At 42.2% G+C, this 16197-nt stretch overlaps 1 protein-coding gene across 1 annotated transcript; it reads right to left on the bottom strand.

Moving 5' to 3' along the window:
• Positions 1-455: 455 nt before the first annotated feature.
• On the bottom strand, positions 456-6166 carry SLC10A4 (solute carrier family 10 member 4). Its single transcript, XM_067735915.1, has 3 exons — positions 5429-6166; positions 4442-4652; positions 456-1346 (listed from the first exon to the last, which is right to left on the bottom strand). Exons 1-3 carry the CDS (start codon positions 6022-6024, stop codon positions 834-836), a joined length of 1320 nt encoding a protein of 439 aa, XP_067592016.1. The 5' UTR covers positions 6025-6166; the 3' UTR covers positions 456-833.
• Positions 6167-16197: the final 10031 nt, after the last annotated feature.

Genomic DNA, 16197 nt, shown 5'->3' with positions numbered 1-16197 from the left:
TACTCCACCCCCGCCGCGCCCCCAACCCCCCACCTCAAACGGTGACCAGGTGGTGCTGTTGAGTACCACGAGGGTCTGATAACTGTTGCTCTTCTCTGGGGTAGACAGTCGCTCTACGGATTTTCCTAACCAAATAAACTTTCCAAAAGAGAAACTGATTTAGGGTGTGTTTACACAAATGCAGAAGACCAAATCAGTCCCCAGCTGAAAGCAAATGTCTTGTCCACTAGAAACACGTTGGCTGCTCGTTACAAATAGATACCAGGTCGAGTAATCAAATACGTTAATGTAATTTTTCTCTGATTTGATACAGGTTGGACAATAAAATACTATATTTCATTGTTTAATAGACCTGTTTGGGGATTCTTCTGAATACAGGTCAAATTTTAACAATGTCAAGTATTTATAAGCTGAGCAAGCACACTTTTTTTTAACAACAAGTACATTAAACTCAATTATGCTTTACAAATATAGCGTGTTTTTACTCATATAAGATAGTGCGTCAAAATTCTACATTTCCAAGACCCTGTTTTCTAAGAGTTAACATATTTGAAACGATCATAGAAATCGGTAACGATGAAAAACCCAAAAAGCACATTTGTTCAGGCGGCACCCTAGCAATCCCAGGTGCAAGTTATATTACGACATTGATTTGTAATTTATGAAAACGCTTGGTTAATATACCAATGCAACCTTATGGTGGGCAGATCAAAACTGCTACATGTATAATAATGTGAACCAATTGTTGTTCTTTATGTAAACCATAGACACTACCACAGACCATAAACATGAAGTAATATTTCAGCAAGATAAACTCTCTTGTGTATCTCTATTTAGAGCGAAGTCTGAGTGGTTTCCATCATAATTAAATTATCTGCTTTCACTGTGCCATAGGAAGTGTCTGCCATTTCCTCTTCTTTTAGTTTCTTATAAGAAATATCTGTATCTTCATCCTCATCTAGAGGATCTTGCTTGTACAATATTCCACTCCCATACATTTTATATATTAAAACAAAAATCCCTGCTTCTGCAGACTGGAAAAGGGCATAAAGCAAGGGAAACATGTACATACTTCCTATGTTTTGCGGTGGAAAGGCCAGTTTTAGAATGGCGGTACAGAGCTGCACGTTCTGGCTCCCTGTTTCCAGGCACACAGTCCTCTTGCAGTTGGGTGGAAGATGGAAGACAGCAGCTAAGCCATAGCCTGAGGCGTAGCCTGCCAACGGCATAAAAATCGCTACCACATAAACAGCTGCAGGAATACTTGCCAGCAGTTTGGGTCCTAACATAGTGCAGGTCATTATGAAAAGGACCACCAGCGTCATTAGCAGAGACCACAGGGAAACCTAGTAAAAGAACAGGGATAAACAAGCCATCAAAAATAAGGTAGTTGAAGAGGGATTCAGGCAAGGGGATCCTGGGCTCTTGGAAGAGGAGAGTCATCTAGTCTGACCTCCCACACAGAATGGAGATCTTCGCCATTGAAAGTCTCTGACAGGGCTTCCCTGGTGGCGCAGCGGTTGAGAGTCCGCCTGCCGATGCAGGGGACACGGGTTCGTGCCCCAGTCTGGGAAGATCCCACATGCCGCGGAGCGGGAGAGGCCACAACAGTGAGAGGCCCGCGTACCGCAAAAAAAAAAAAAAGTCTCTGACAGAGTATTTCTGAAGATGGGTAGATCACCTCTTCAGGAGGCATCCAGGCTGTGTCAGACAGCTCTAATTGTTTGGCAACCTGTCTTTATGTCTAGTGACCATTTGCCTTCTATAACTGCCAGCCATTGTCTTGGATAGGCCCTCAGGAGCAGCACAGACAGACGGCTACTCCTGCAAAACAGCCTCCAGAAGTTTAAAAACCAGTTATGAGGGGAAGGCTACTCTTCTCTGGGGGCAGACTGTCCCAGGCTTTCAGCCTCCATTCCATAACTGTTTTGGAGTCCTGACTGTTCTGAGCATTTGTTTAATTTGTGAATGTGCCTCTTAAAAACAGAGCAGTTAGAATTGAGTCCAAGACACCAGGTATGGTCTGATGAATAGAGTGGACAGATGGACATTGCTTTCCCTGAACAGGACCCAGTGTTTTCCATAAGAAATTAGTTCTGGTTTTACACAGGACATAAAAGCCTGTTGATTTATGAAACTGAGTGTCTGATATTTTTAACCTTCAAAATACTTTATAGCTCAGAGAATTGTTAGCAGTACCCAAACAATTACAACTCTTAGATTAGGTAAGAGAAAAGAAAAAAATGTAAACATAAGATGTGAGGAATTCTTTGTAATCCTGCAACTCCCTGCTTTTTCACCTGTTCATGAGAAAACTCCCACATGTAAGTCTCTAATGACGCTTAGGAATTATTATATATAATAGAAGGATTTTAGATAAAAACCATTGACTGTATAAAACAGTGTGTCATCTTGATGTCTGACTGGTACATTTCACTCATGCAAATAAGACAGGCTTGTAAATGGTAAGGTGGAAACCTAAAAATCCTTCTCCTAGTTCTCCTTCCGATCGGTAGCTTTCTTTTTTAATGGGGGAGGGGATTGGGTGGGTGTCTGTGAGGGGGACTACAGATCCAGAACAGTTTAAGTGTTGCTTCTGGTTCCCTAGACATCTGGGAGGATACCCCTTTGGAGTCTATGGGATTGGCATATACTTTATATTCTTTAAAAGATTATTCAAAATTTAACTGGGCTGGTCAAAAAGTCTACCCTAAATGGTGCTGAAGTAATTATTATATAAGATACTCATGTTACAAATGTACAATTAGCAGAAACCAAACTTTTATAAATCAAAACTTATATTAAGTTTCAGAGTGTGTCTACATCAATAGCTTTGAGAGGAAATCTGATTCTTCGTTGTGAAAATATTGGCTCTAACATTTCCTTTGAACCATTTAAAATCATTTGGGTGAACACTGACACTGAATGCTCATTTTAAAGTGTTTGCAAAAGTATAAAAATATTATGAAGTGGATCTTAATGAGTGTGCTGGCTATGGAATAGGTTCAGCTTAAACTCAAAGTTACACTATCCTATTGAATTGTCTGTTATTTAAATATGTTTACCTGTTTTTAGCGTGGAAATAGGTTATTTGACTTTCTCTTAGAATTCCCAAGGTTTTATAGTAAATGCCATCACATTAATAGTATTACCTTAATGATCAAGCTTAGTAAGTTCTTAGTGATCTCAAAATGATCTATAGATATGTTATATATAACATATAACAAATATGTATATTTACATGTACATATATATTTATTACATTCAGAGTATATATACGCTTACAATAGAGCATAATTTTTTTACTCAAGGCTGGATATATGTACTGAAAAGAGCCCTCTATTTTTCATATTAATAAAAGTTAGCCCCTCTGTATAATCAGATTACTTTGGTATAAGTAAAACACAAAAAATTGTCTTCTTGAATCTACATAATTGAAACATTAGAGTGATCCTTTTTCTCTTCATTGTCTGAAGGAATTTGCATGTACATTTTACACTAATTAGACTAATTCGTTATGTATTTTATTTGATTAACTTCCTAAAATGAGAATCCTGTTCATGATTTATTCTTATTTACTACTACTTTTGAGTTTTCAAAGAAAGTTTAATTTAGAAATATTTAAATTTTTTCTCCAATCAACTATTACAAAATCTCTACTGCTACAAAAAGTATCAATTTTTTAAAATAAAGCAATTTTGGAAATATTGCACAAAATAATAGAAATCCCATTCTTCCACTACCTTTAAAAATGAAATATTGCAATGGGGAAGGGAAAAGAAACACAAATTTAGTAATGTGAATATATTCTGCATTATTTACCCAGGACCTAATTTTATTTTGTGCTTTAAAGCCAATGTTTTGTGTATTCTATTATATTCTATGATGTAATTTTTTTACGATGTAACTTTTAAATTACTTTTTGTCTTATTAGTGTAAACTTACTTTTGGAAAATTAATAAAACATTTTAAAGGAAACTTCTACAGAGTTTCTCAGAATTAGAGTTCCACTTTTAAAAAGTAGAGTACTGTAATGCATTTCAAAAGTACTGCACAAATCATATTAATTTTATTTTACCTGTTTTGATTTTTAGTAATACATGACTTCTTAGTGGAAAACATGTTGCCATTTAATTGCACTGTCATCTTTTCCCCCCATGGTCTGTTTCCTCCTATGAATACTGATAGTTCTCTTATGCTGTTTTTAATTAACCCGGTGTCTTAATTAAAGCTATTATTTTTGAAGTTCCAAAAGATGGAAGAGAAGTTATATTTGTGGCATAAACTTTTCTTTTTTTTTTTTTAAGTTTATCCATGCAAGGGCTACCCAGTCCTTTTCTTCCTTACTTCTCTTTCCCAAACTTCTCACTGTTTCAGCCATGGGTCAGAGACCAAGGACTCTCTACGTGTGTAAAGTATGCAAAGTGAAGAGTGACCTTACCTTCACAATGTAGTCAGCCACCCGGTTGTATTTGTAGCGAATGAAGACGCCCAAACCAATAGGGATGACAGTGCTGCAGAGAGTCAGGATCACTGTCCCTATGGGCAGTAACTGCACCAGAGGAGTGTTGATCCAAGCCCGGCTGTAGATCCACAGGCACAGGGGCATCAAGACCAGGGCCAGGAGCGTGGAAGAGATGGTCATGATGATGCTGCAGAAAAGGGAATGGACAGAAGTTGGAATGGGTTTTGAGCCAAAGAACCTTGCTTGAACATTGGGTAGAAGAGAACGGGGGAGACTGCAAGTCCCCCAGCTTGAAGTCAGGGAAGAACCTGCTTCATCCCAGGGGAGCACCAAGAGAGCAGCATGGCTAAGCCCAACTGAAACGTGAACTCCAGGCAGGAGAAGAAAAATCTCAGGGCTGCTGCCCTCTGCTTTATACAGCCTATTGAGCTGGTTACAGTCTGGATGACTGTGAGAGCCAGGAACATTTTTGTTTTCTTTTTAATCCTCCAAAGCACCCTATGAGGCATGGTAAAGCTGCTGAATACTACTTGTTGGATTAACCTCCATTATATTGTCTTATATATGAGATTACTTTCTTTACTGGAGCCAATAGTCCTATTTTGCTTTTACATTTCCCGTGAGTCCTGGTTTCAGACTTCCCAGTTTCCTTTGTCTTCCGGGGCCTGCAAACCTGCACTGACAGCCCAACACTCAGGGAGGGTGGGGAGGCAGTTGTGGATGAGACCCCAAGACCCTCAGAGCACCTCTGTCCCCGTCTAGATCTTCTCCCCTCCAACCCTACCTCTTCATGTTTGCCTGGACTTCCAAAGCCCAGGCATCCCCATCATCTCCAGTTTCTTCTCCCCTCTTCCGCGCCTCATTCTAACCACCTCTCCTTCCTCCCTCCTTGGTCTTGAACGCATGGCTGTACACGCGGTTGACTGGGAGAAGAGAGATGCCTACCGGACAGCAGCTCCGTACCTGAGGTTCATGTCGCCGTCAACCAGCAGGGACATCAGGTTGGAGAGATTCCCGCCGGGACAGCAGCCACATAGGAGCACCGCCACGGCGGCCGACCCGTCCAAGGAGAAGGTGAGCGCCAACAGGAAGGCCAGCAGCGGCAAGAAGCCGAACTGGCAGACCGCGGCCAGCAGCGCGCCCACCGGCCGACGGACGTGCGCCCCGAAGTGGTTCATGTCCACCGTGCAGCCCAGGCCCAGCATGGTGATGCATAGGGCGGCGCCCACAAACACGTTCAGCCCGTGGTTCAGCGGCGTGTCCCAGAACGGGGGCTCGTGGGCGGCCTCGGGCTGAGCGAACAGGGTAGGGCTCGGGCCGGCGGCGCCACCCGCGAAGCAGCCGGCCGTCGGCGTCAGGGTCGGAGTGGGGCCGGGGCTGAAACTGACGCCGGGCCCCGGCGAGACACTGAGCCCGGGGCTGGGGCCGGCGCTGGAGGCGAGCGCCAGGGGGGCGTCTGGGCCGGGGCTCAGGCTGCTGGCGTTGGGCGACAAGGTGTAGTTGTCCGGCTGCAGCGAGGACGGGCCGAAGAGCAGGGTGGCGTTGCCGGTGCCGTCCATGGCGCTTCGGCGGGAGGCTGCGAGTCTGGCTCCTGCCCGCCCTGCGGATTTCTCTGCCCTCCCGCCGCGCGCGACTCTGCGCCTTCGGTCGCCACCGCCGTCCGTCTGTCTGTCCGCCCGTCCGCACCCGCCAAACGGGAGCCGGTGGCAAGGCTGTGCTACGCGCGGCTGACGTCCGGGGCAACGGGTCGGTGCTCGGCTGGGGGTCGGCCGAAGGCCGCTGGCTGGCACTTAAGAAAGCGCAGCCCCCGAGGGTGAACCCAATCGCTGGGCCCCCGCGCCCGCAGGCGCCGCCCCCGCCGCCGAGTCCCCTCCTTTTAATCACCAGTAAGTGGTTCTGTTAGAGTGTAGCCAGGGGCGGAACAAAGACCTGACAAAGGACAAGAAGAAGAAAAAACTGTGCCTGGCTGCTGACCAAGTTCTCTGATGGGCTGTGCCTCTTTGATAATGAAATCTGGAAAGCCAGACATCCAGAGAGAGAGAGAGAGAGAGAGAGAGAGAGAGAGGAGTTTGTCTATGGACGCACATACATCATACACACTGTTCAAAGAGCTTGCAACCGCTAGCATCCCGAGGGGTGCCTGACTTAATAGGAGCTGCCCTCTGGTAGTAAGACACAATATCTGGTTTTAACTTACAATTTTTAAATAAGATTTTTGTGTTCCAACTTAAAGTAAAAAGTAATAATATTGGTGGGGTTTGAGCCAGGTCTTGTGCATGTGTGTGTGCATTATTTCATTTGATTTTCTGACAGCAGAGCTGTGGGAGAGATACTGTTAGCTCGATTTTTCCACACCAGGAATCCAAGGCACAGGGAAATCTCAGCCTCATCAGCCAAACCCGGAAGCAGCTGGCTCAGTGTGCACCGCGAATATGGTATTAAAGCGTGCATTGAAGAGCTCTGCTAAGTACAGTCTCCGTGAAAAATGTGTATTTGGGAAGTTATTGGCAGATGGGGAGAGGCTACTTCAGTGGCCATAGATTTCTGAAGTGTTTTGAGTACAGCCCTGGCCTTAGGATTAAAGGACTGAAGAGAAATAAAGTTGTGAGATTCCCTGCTTCAGACAGCTTTATCCCCAAACAAATCAAATGCAGAGTTCTTGGAAATGTTGACTCAACAACTTTATGGGAGTCTCTAGATGCATCTACAAAGGAAAGGGACTTCTCTTCATACCAAGGAGGCAGAGCCATTGGAGAAGGCTGTGACCATAAAGTGATAGCCAATTATTGGGCTTCCCTGGTGGCGCAGTGGTTGAGAGTCCGCCTGCTGATGCAGGGGACATGGGTTCCTGCCCCGGTCCGGGAAGATCCCACATGCCGCGGAGCGGCTAGGCCCATGAGCCATGGACGCTGAGCCTGTGCGTCCGGAGCCTGTGCTCCGCGACGGGAGAGGCCACAGCAGTGAGAGGCCCGCATACCGCAAAAAAAAAAAAAAAAAAAAAAAATGATAGCCAGTTGATCTGTGAAAGCCAACAGTGGGAATTTCTAGGGTGAAGTCTTAGCCCATGGTTAGTCTGTGTGGAGCCTAGATCCTAGAGTGAATCCTTCCTCCTGGAAACTTGTCCCTACCCCCTTTTCTGACACCAGAGGAGACTGGGTGACTTCCATTTCCCAATGGTGGACTGAGCTCATGTGTTTATCTTCTCTCCTCCCCAAATCTCAGGAAAATGACAGAGAATGTGAAAAATATGATTAAATTCACAGAATACTGCACTCCATCACAAATGAGTAATTTCTTTCTTCGCCATCAGACCATACATTCCATGAGGGCAGTGCTTCTGCAAGCATTTAAGAAAATAATATACCCTCATATTTCCCCAAAACAATAAACCCAAGAAAACAATGCATTAATATCTGTAGAGCTTTGAAGGAAGTGGGATGTGACCAAAAATATTCCAAGTTTTCATTTAGGCTTATGTGCAGATAAACAAAGAAACATGCTACCCAAATACTTTGGTTAAGTGAGTATATCCAGGGGAGACATGTGGACAGACAAGATAAGGAGGAGGACTGTGGAACCTTTACATTCTTTGAACCACAGGATGAGATAAGCCAAGAACACAAATGGCAGAGCATGAGCTGAAGCCCAACTCTGCAGACACCACTCCAATTTGCCCCCTCCTTGTGTTAATGATATTAAAATCCACAATCAAATTAAGTAAGCCATAGTTAGAGGCAGGCCAACTCATCCAACTAGCTCCTCTTGGGTTTGGGGAGGGATATGGGAGGTGATTTGTGCAGTGGGTGAAGAGCAAAAATCAGAAAGTATTGGGCTTGGGTTGTAAATCAGCAGGATCATGCTCAACCTGCAGCCTTGAGGACTTCTTGAGGCCTGCACACCTGGTGTGATTGTTGTAAATAAAGCAGATGTTCTTGCCTCCCCTCTTCCTTCTGATCTCCTTCACTACTTAGGAGAAAAGCCCAGGATTAGAAAACAGAGCTAGTTCTCCAGATGAGGTGATTTTGGCAAGCTGGCATGGGTCACTTCTCTTTCTCAATTGCCTTACCTTTACTCTTGCTGCCACCAAGGAGAGTCTGGCCCACCCAGAAGGGAGAAAATACATAGAAGGGAGAGATGACAACATAGATGGAAAATATGCCATTTGGGGGAAAATAAATTTAGAGCCTTCTTGCACAGCGTACACCAAAATTAATTCCAGATGGATTAAAGAAATAATAATGATGGAACAAAATGCTGGAGAAAAATATTAGCTAGTATTTATCTCATCTTTGGATAGGGAAAATCTTCCCAAGCAAAAAAGTAACAAAAGAAATCATAATGGGAAGCTCAGTAGATACGGCTATATAAGAATTTTTACTTTTGGTGTTGTCAGAAGAGCATTTAAAAAACTAAAAGCAAATTATAAAATGAGAAAAATATTTGCAACGTATGTAAAACCAAGAGCTAGTATCATTAATTTATAAAACAGTTTTACAAATTAACAAGAACAAGCAATACAATAGGGAAAAAGGCAAATGATATGAGTAGACACACAAGATCACAAAAAGGAAAAACCAAAGAAATTAAATTGAAGCAACTATTGGATTGGCCAAAAAGTTTGTTCGGGTTTTCTGTAAGGTGTTATGGAAAGCCCGAACGAACTTTTTGGCCAACCCTATAGATGCCATTTTTCCACTGTCAGAAAAAACTGGCATAAATTATATCATGTTATGGTGGCAAGGATACTATCAACTGCATACCCTCTCATCCTGCTAGCGGTGTATACTTTCTAGAAGAAAACTTGGTGTTGATGAGAGTAGTCCTAAAAATGTACATCTCCTTTGATCCAGCAATTCTATTTCTAGGTGTTTATCCAAGAAAACAATCAGGGAATTAAAAAAAAAAGAGAGCTACATTGAATGCTTACATACAGACAATCTACTAAGCTTTTAATCATGGATCATCTCACTCAATCTTCATAACAGGCTTAATGAGGTTAGAAATTTGCCAAGTCAAAAAAAAAAAAAAAAGGAGAGAGAGAAAGAAATTTGCCAAGTCACCCCCTAGTAGGGATAGAGCTAGGCTTTGAACTCAAGTTTTTGGATCCCAAAGTCTGTCCTCCTAAACCGAATATGATGTGGTTGAATAGGAATAACCTTAAATAAAGTTACCATATGATCCGGCAATCCCATTCCTGGGCATATATCTGGAAAACATGAAAACTCTAATTCAAAAAGATACAGGCACTCCAGTGTTCTCTGCAGCACTATTTACAGTAGCCAAGATATGGAAACAACCTAAATGTCCATCGACAGATGAATGGATAAAGAAGATGTGGTCCATATATACAATGGAATATTACTCAGCCATTAAAAAGAATGAAATAATGTCATTTGCAGCAACATGGATAGACCTAGAGGTTATCATACTAAGTGAAGTAAGTCAGACGGAAAAAGACAAATATTATATGATATCACTTATATGTGGAATCTTAAAAAATGATACAAATGAATTTATTTACAAAACAGAAATAGAGTCACAGACATAGAAAACAAACTTATGGTTGCCAAAGGGGGAAATGGGTGGAGGAGGGATAAATTAGGAACTTGGGATTAACAGGCATGCACTACTATATATAAAATAGGTAAACAACAAGGACCTACTGTATAGCACAGGGAACTGTATTCAATATCTTGAAATAAACTATAATGGAAAAGAATGTGAAAAAGAAGATATATGGATATATAGATATAGATATAACTGAATCACTTTGCTGTACACCTGAAACATTGTAAATCAACTATACTTCGATTAAAAAAATTAATAAATACAAATGTACTAATACAAAAGACTGCTATGCAGATGCTAAGAATCGTGCTTACAACCAGAGTTCCTAATCTGGTCCAGGATGAATATGTGACCCTCCTGAAATAATGTATCAACTTCTCTATATATGTACATTTTTTTCCTGAAATGTGAGTTCATGACTTTTCTCAGAGGGTCCAAGACCCATTTTGAGGAATATTTAATGACAAGGGAGGAATTCCTTGTTGACATAATCTTAAGTGATAAAGCAATTTAAAAAGCTATAAACACATATTAACATACACTTATATTCTAGTAAGTATATGAAATATATGTAAACTTAGAGGGAATTTCTCCAGTGTATATTATATCTGAGTGGTAGTATTAAAAGTGATTTTTATTTTCTTCTTTGTGTTTTACTGTGTTTTCCAAATTCCTCTGTAAATATATTTTATAATCAGAAAAATGTAAATGTTATTTTTTAAAGCTTAAATCTAGAGGAAAAATACATTCCACAAGTATCAAAGGGCAAATCATGTAATCAATCCATAGGCCATAGGTTGATAGAGAAAAATAGGCAAAAGATACAATTTACAATAGACAAATTACATTCTATTTATTAAATAGGAAAAGTTTTACCTCGCTAGTATTTAAATAAACATAAACTATGAAACTTCAAAAAAAGTCAAATAGTGTCTCAAAGTAACAACATTTAATGGTGGAAATGCAATAGAAGCACAGCTTTGACGGTAGGGGTTATTCGATACAACTTCTGGGGAAAGCAATTTGATAATACAGTTCTGATGGACATTTTTTTTTAAATTAGGATTATTTCAAGCAAGGTGCCAGAAACACTGACTCAAATTGGTTTAAACCAAAAAGGGAATTTAGTGACTCACAAGAATGAAAAAATCTCCTGGTGTGGCTGGCTCCCAGGTTATAGTGAGGACTGGGTCTCTGTCCATTTCTCAGCTCTGCTTTCCACTGTCATCTTCATTTTTATGTTCCCTTTCTCCCTAGGGGGCTGGACAAATCCAGAAATATCCACCAGCTCAGAACCAACCATGGAATGAGAATGCTTACTTCCCAATAATTTTCATAAAAGTCCTGGGATAGGGCTTCCCTGGTGGCGCAGTGGTTGAGAGTCCGCCTGCTGATGCAGGGGACACGGGTTCGTGCCCCGGTCCGGGAAGATCCCACATGCCGCGGAGCGGCTGGGCCCGTGAGCCATGGCCGCTGAGCCTGCATGTCCGGAGCCTGTGCTCCGCAACGGGAGAGGCCACAACAGTGAGAGGCCTGCGTATCGCAAGAAAAAAAAAAAAAAGAAGTCCTGGGATAAATTTGACCCATGCAGGGGAACTGTGCCTATCCTTGAATAAGTTGTTATAGCCACAAGATGGAATGCTCTCCCTTGAACTTGGGGGTAGTCTCATTCCCACTCAAGACACATGAACTCAGATTTGGGCCAGAGATTCCCCAACAGAATATTGGGTGCTGTTAACAGACAGAGGAAAAATGGATTTTGGGCAGGCAGAAACATTAGGTGCTCACTCTGCTGACTTAGAGAAATCATCTGAATTGCAGACAATCTATGCAGGAAGCTAAAATAAGACTGTGGCAACAGAAAAAAAGTTAGAAAAACCTAAATATTCAGCAATATGCAATTGGTTGAGTATATATTATGCTTTATTCATATAATAGAAGAGTATACACTATTAAAAAGCTTAAAAATCTGATAGGAAGAAAGTAAATTATATAACAGAATGTACGTACAGTTTGGCCCCAGTTTCTTTAAAAATATTTATATATTTGCATTCAAAAAGATTGGGCCAATGTATTCAAAATATATTGGATGATGGATGATTTTTGCATTCTTATACTTGCTTTCTCTCTTCTCTCAGCACCACCCTCTCAAAGAAACTGAAATTGTCAAACAAGTAGATTGAGTATATAGTAATTTATTGTGTTTTAAGTAATAAAACACATAGGTTTTCTAAATTCCTTGAAGCAACTTGAATTGCAATAACATTTGGCCACTTTTGTTGAAAGGAAGCGGGAAGATTTTCTTTTAATAGAAGCTGTCAAATGGGAGAGTTGATAGGAATATTCCTCTCAGCTTGTTTGTACCTAAAAGCAACATGGCCGGGTGATTACGCCTGATTTATATAATTAAGCCTATTTTACAGATAAATGTCAATTTCTAACAGTGTTAATCATACTTCATAACTAGCTAATGACAGATATAACCAGGGACTATCTTCTGTGTCCAAAATGCATTCCACACTTAAAATGTTGGCCTGCATTAAAGGTTTCCCCACTCTCCCAAAGCAGAGCTTCCTATGAAACCTTTGATAAACCAAAATGGCATAAAGCAAAGAAGCACTTACCTTAGGACACATCTTGCTAACGGTTGTACGAGGTCAATGGAGAGAAAGCACTGATGCTGACACAGTTCAAAGCTCTGGCGGCCTGATGCTGAGATGCTGAGTGTCATTCCCCGGGAAGGAGCTGGCGGGGCCACTCTCGCTGCTTGGGGCACGCACTGCCTCTATAATGGCTGCTGCAAAACCCACGCTATTTTCGCTTTTCTCTTCTCCTGAGAGTGAAAATCCTCTTTGGATTTCTTTTGGTTAGCGAAAACAAGTACTACTGATAGGTAGGGCTTTCGTAAAAGTGAAGTGGTGTAAAGTGAACTTTGGAAGTGGGGGATACCCGTATTACATTTATGTAACCAGCATGAAAATCTGAATATTTTAAGCCTGGATTGTCACTCCTGGTGCGTGTAGGCACGTTGAAACCTGCTGAGGAATGTCTGGGTGGCCTGGTGCACCAGGCAGGCAGAGGTCATATTTATGGAAGCCTTACTGATAGAGTTGCCAGATGTAGCAAATAAAAATATAGGCTGCCCAGTGACATTTGAATATCAGATAAATAATAAAGTTTTTGGTATAAAGATGTCCCAAATATTTCATCAGGCAACCTTACCTGGAGAAAGAGGATGATTAGAAAACTGAAACGGAGCAGTGGCCTCTGGGGGCTAAGAGCTCCACATGGTTAGGAAGCAACCTCCAAATCACAGGGAACAAAGGGGAGGTGCTAGTCTCAGGCTAGGGGTGCTGCCTGGGGATTGATGAAGAGGAGACAGCGAGGCCCCTCCTCCTCCGCTGAGGAACTTGGCCTGGTTCCAGGTGGAGAGAAGCACTGCAGTTTCCAATTAAACATGTTCTGTAGCTGAATTCCAGCCTCATAGAGCGGGAGGAAGCCACTGACATACACAAACACTATAGCAGGCAGTAGTCTGGGAATGAAGTGCATATTAATTAGACGCTAACAGAGTGGCTCTAAAGAGGGCCAGGAAGCCATGAAGGAGGCCCCCGTGAGGACCAGAGGAGGGAGGTGGACTCCAAGATGTCAAAGTGGAGGAAGGTGTTTGTAGACACTCAACCCTTATGCCACATAGTCACTCCAGTGTAGTGGATCCCAATTGTTTTGCTCCCCAGTGCTCCTCCCCTCTTCTCCTGGAAGGTAGACCCTCCTTTGCGGGGGAAGTGCACGTCCAACAGCTCTTGTCATAAAGTCCAAATGGAAACCACTGCCTTCCTAAAGGACCCCACCTCTGAGTTGTCAGGGATTGGTTGAGGGATGGGCCCCCAGATGCATCTTAATAGAGTTTGGAGCAATCCTAGGCAGGGGGTAGGTTTTATGTTTTTTGAGGTTTTGTTTGTTTGTTTGCGGTACGCGGGCCTCTCACTGTTGCGGCCTCTCCCATTGCGGAGCACAGGCTCCGGACGCGCAGGCTCAGCGGCCATGGCTCACGGGCCCAGCCGTTCCGCGGCATGTGGGATCTTCCCGGACCAGGGCACAAACCCCTGTCCCCCGCATCGGCAGGAGGACTCTCAACCACTGCGCCACCAGGGAAGCCTAGGGGGTAGGTTTTAATGTCAGCTTGTGAGGAGAAATTCACTACAGGTAAAATTGTCCTTGAAAATCCTTTAAACACCCATAACAGTCTACTTTTTTTTCATGAAGGCTGCAGTGACATGTCCCCCCAGTTTTGGAACAGATGGCTGTTTCTTCAGCTGACTACCAGATGAAGTAGCCGGCTTGCATTTCAGGGTCAGGTTATATGAAATGACCCTCTGGGCCTTTGCTCCAGGTTCTCAGGCCATGACAAGCACTGGGACCTCGGGCACAGCAGATTCTCTTCTCCAGGCTCACATCCACTGTACTCAGTGGCTGGCAGTGTCACCCACACACAACCACCCCCTCTCTCTTATTTTCCCCCCATTTAACTCTCAGACTTGAATTTGTAAATGTTAAAGTGTGTATATGATGTGACTCCACGAACCAACCTCTTAACTTTAGTGACTGGTCCAGAAGGTGGAAATTGATCCAACTCAGGTCAGTTAGGGTCCTTCCCTTTGATTTTTTTTTTTTTTTTTTAATGAAAGTCACAGGGGAAAGCCCTTTCTTCACATGTTAAGAAGTTGGGAAGTTGTGAATCCAGAAACTGATACTAACCATGGCTCCATTTTATAAAACCACCCAGCTTGGGAGAATAAAGCCAAAAATAAAATCCTAAATAAAGCAGATGAGAGGTGAAGAGAGAAAACGCAGGCAGCACCGGGTCCCTGTTCTGGTCCTTCCCAACAACACTCCTCACCTTCCTGGTTATGTAAGCTGATCCGTCTTCCTTCTGCTACATTGTTTGAGGCTTTGATTCCTTGTGTCCTCCCATGACTTTTCCAGCCCATCCTGCTGGCTCTGGTAACACGTCAGATCTCATCCAATAGTCATCTTTGTAAAAATACTATCTCATCTGCTCTGCTCTCCAATCACATGATTCAATGCACACTTCCTAGTCCCTACAGAAGGCATCAATTGAGATTTGATTTAATCCAGGTCCTCCTCCTTTGCATGTTATCGCAAAGTCTGTACCAGAGGGGCCCTCAGTATTCTACTCACCTCCTCAGTGATTTAATAATAGGGGTTTGCTTTACAGGAGAAGATTGTTTAGACTGTTTTCTTTTTCTTTTCTCTGCTAATCTTCCATTCTTTAACCAGTCCCATCCTTGTTTTCACCTATTCTTTAACTTTCCTATCACTGTCAACTAACCTGAAAGGTGAGAAGTCTGTTGCTTTCTTGAAGTTCTAATATTTCAACGTGTTTTTGATACATAGAAGACTTTCCTGGGGACTTCACATAGCAGTCTTTGTATGGCATAAAGGCTTGTATCAGGAGGCATTTGTCATCTGATAAACTGAAAAGAAATAAACAGTATCTTACAGAGCTCTAGCAGGATATTAAACTGAGAATTTATTTGATCTAAACATGAAAAACTCCAGTGATATTTTTAAAAGCTCCCAATGGAAAGATTAGCTCTTGTTAACCAGACAACACAATAAATAGCAAAAGTGAAATTTAAGTTTTATTAAAATTAGACACCACTAATTAGTTTGAATTTGGTTTAAAAAAATTTTTTCTAGCACTCCATAAAAAATTAACATTTTTGAATTTAGAAAGTGTTATTCTGAAACATTCTTTAAAGCTGATTTCTCTTGGAATAATTTAAAGCATCTTGCCCCTTACGCAAGAAGCAAATCATGAAAACAACCTCTTACTCATTTAACCTTGGTAAGTAGTGATATGTGCTGGTGGAATAACAGTGAATGCTGGTTTCTCTTTCCTAAGAAAAGACTGAGGTCTGTTAATAATTTTATATTTCATACGTTCTTTTCTTACTCTCAATATTGAATCAGTCTTGCCATCCAATAGATCTGAGAATTAGTACCCCTGGATGCTGCTTTCCAGTATGCCGTTACTATCCATTGCCCTACTTTGTCTAGAATATTGATTGGGGGAGAGTAGATAAGGTCACTGCTTCCCCCACACCGCGTCTGCAAACTCATGCTGAGAGGACGTATGG

The sequence above is a fragment of the Pseudorca crassidens genome, chromosome 4 (genome assembly GCF_039906515.1).
Source record: "Pseudorca crassidens isolate mPseCra1 chromosome 4, mPseCra1.hap1, whole genome shotgun sequence".
In the NCBI taxonomy this organism is placed as follows: Eukaryota; Metazoa; Chordata; class Mammalia; order Artiodactyla; family Delphinidae; genus Pseudorca; species Pseudorca crassidens.
Note: the sequence above shows the minus strand (reverse complement) of the source record. Positions and strands in the feature narration are given on the sequence as shown.

Coding starts and splice junctions, on each gene's coding strand:
- SLC10A4 (XM_067735915.1), bottom strand. CDS start 6,024: ATGGACGGCACCGGCAACGCCACCCTGCTCTTCGGCCCGTCCTCGCTG. Junction 4,653..5,428: donor GACGGCGACATGAACCTCAG/GTACGGAGCTGC, acceptor CCTTTTCTGCAG/CATCATCATGACCATCTCTT. Junction 1,347..4,441: donor TGGCTGACTACATTGTGAAG/GTAAGGTCACTC, acceptor TTCTTTTACTAG/GTTTCCCTGTGGTCTCTGCT.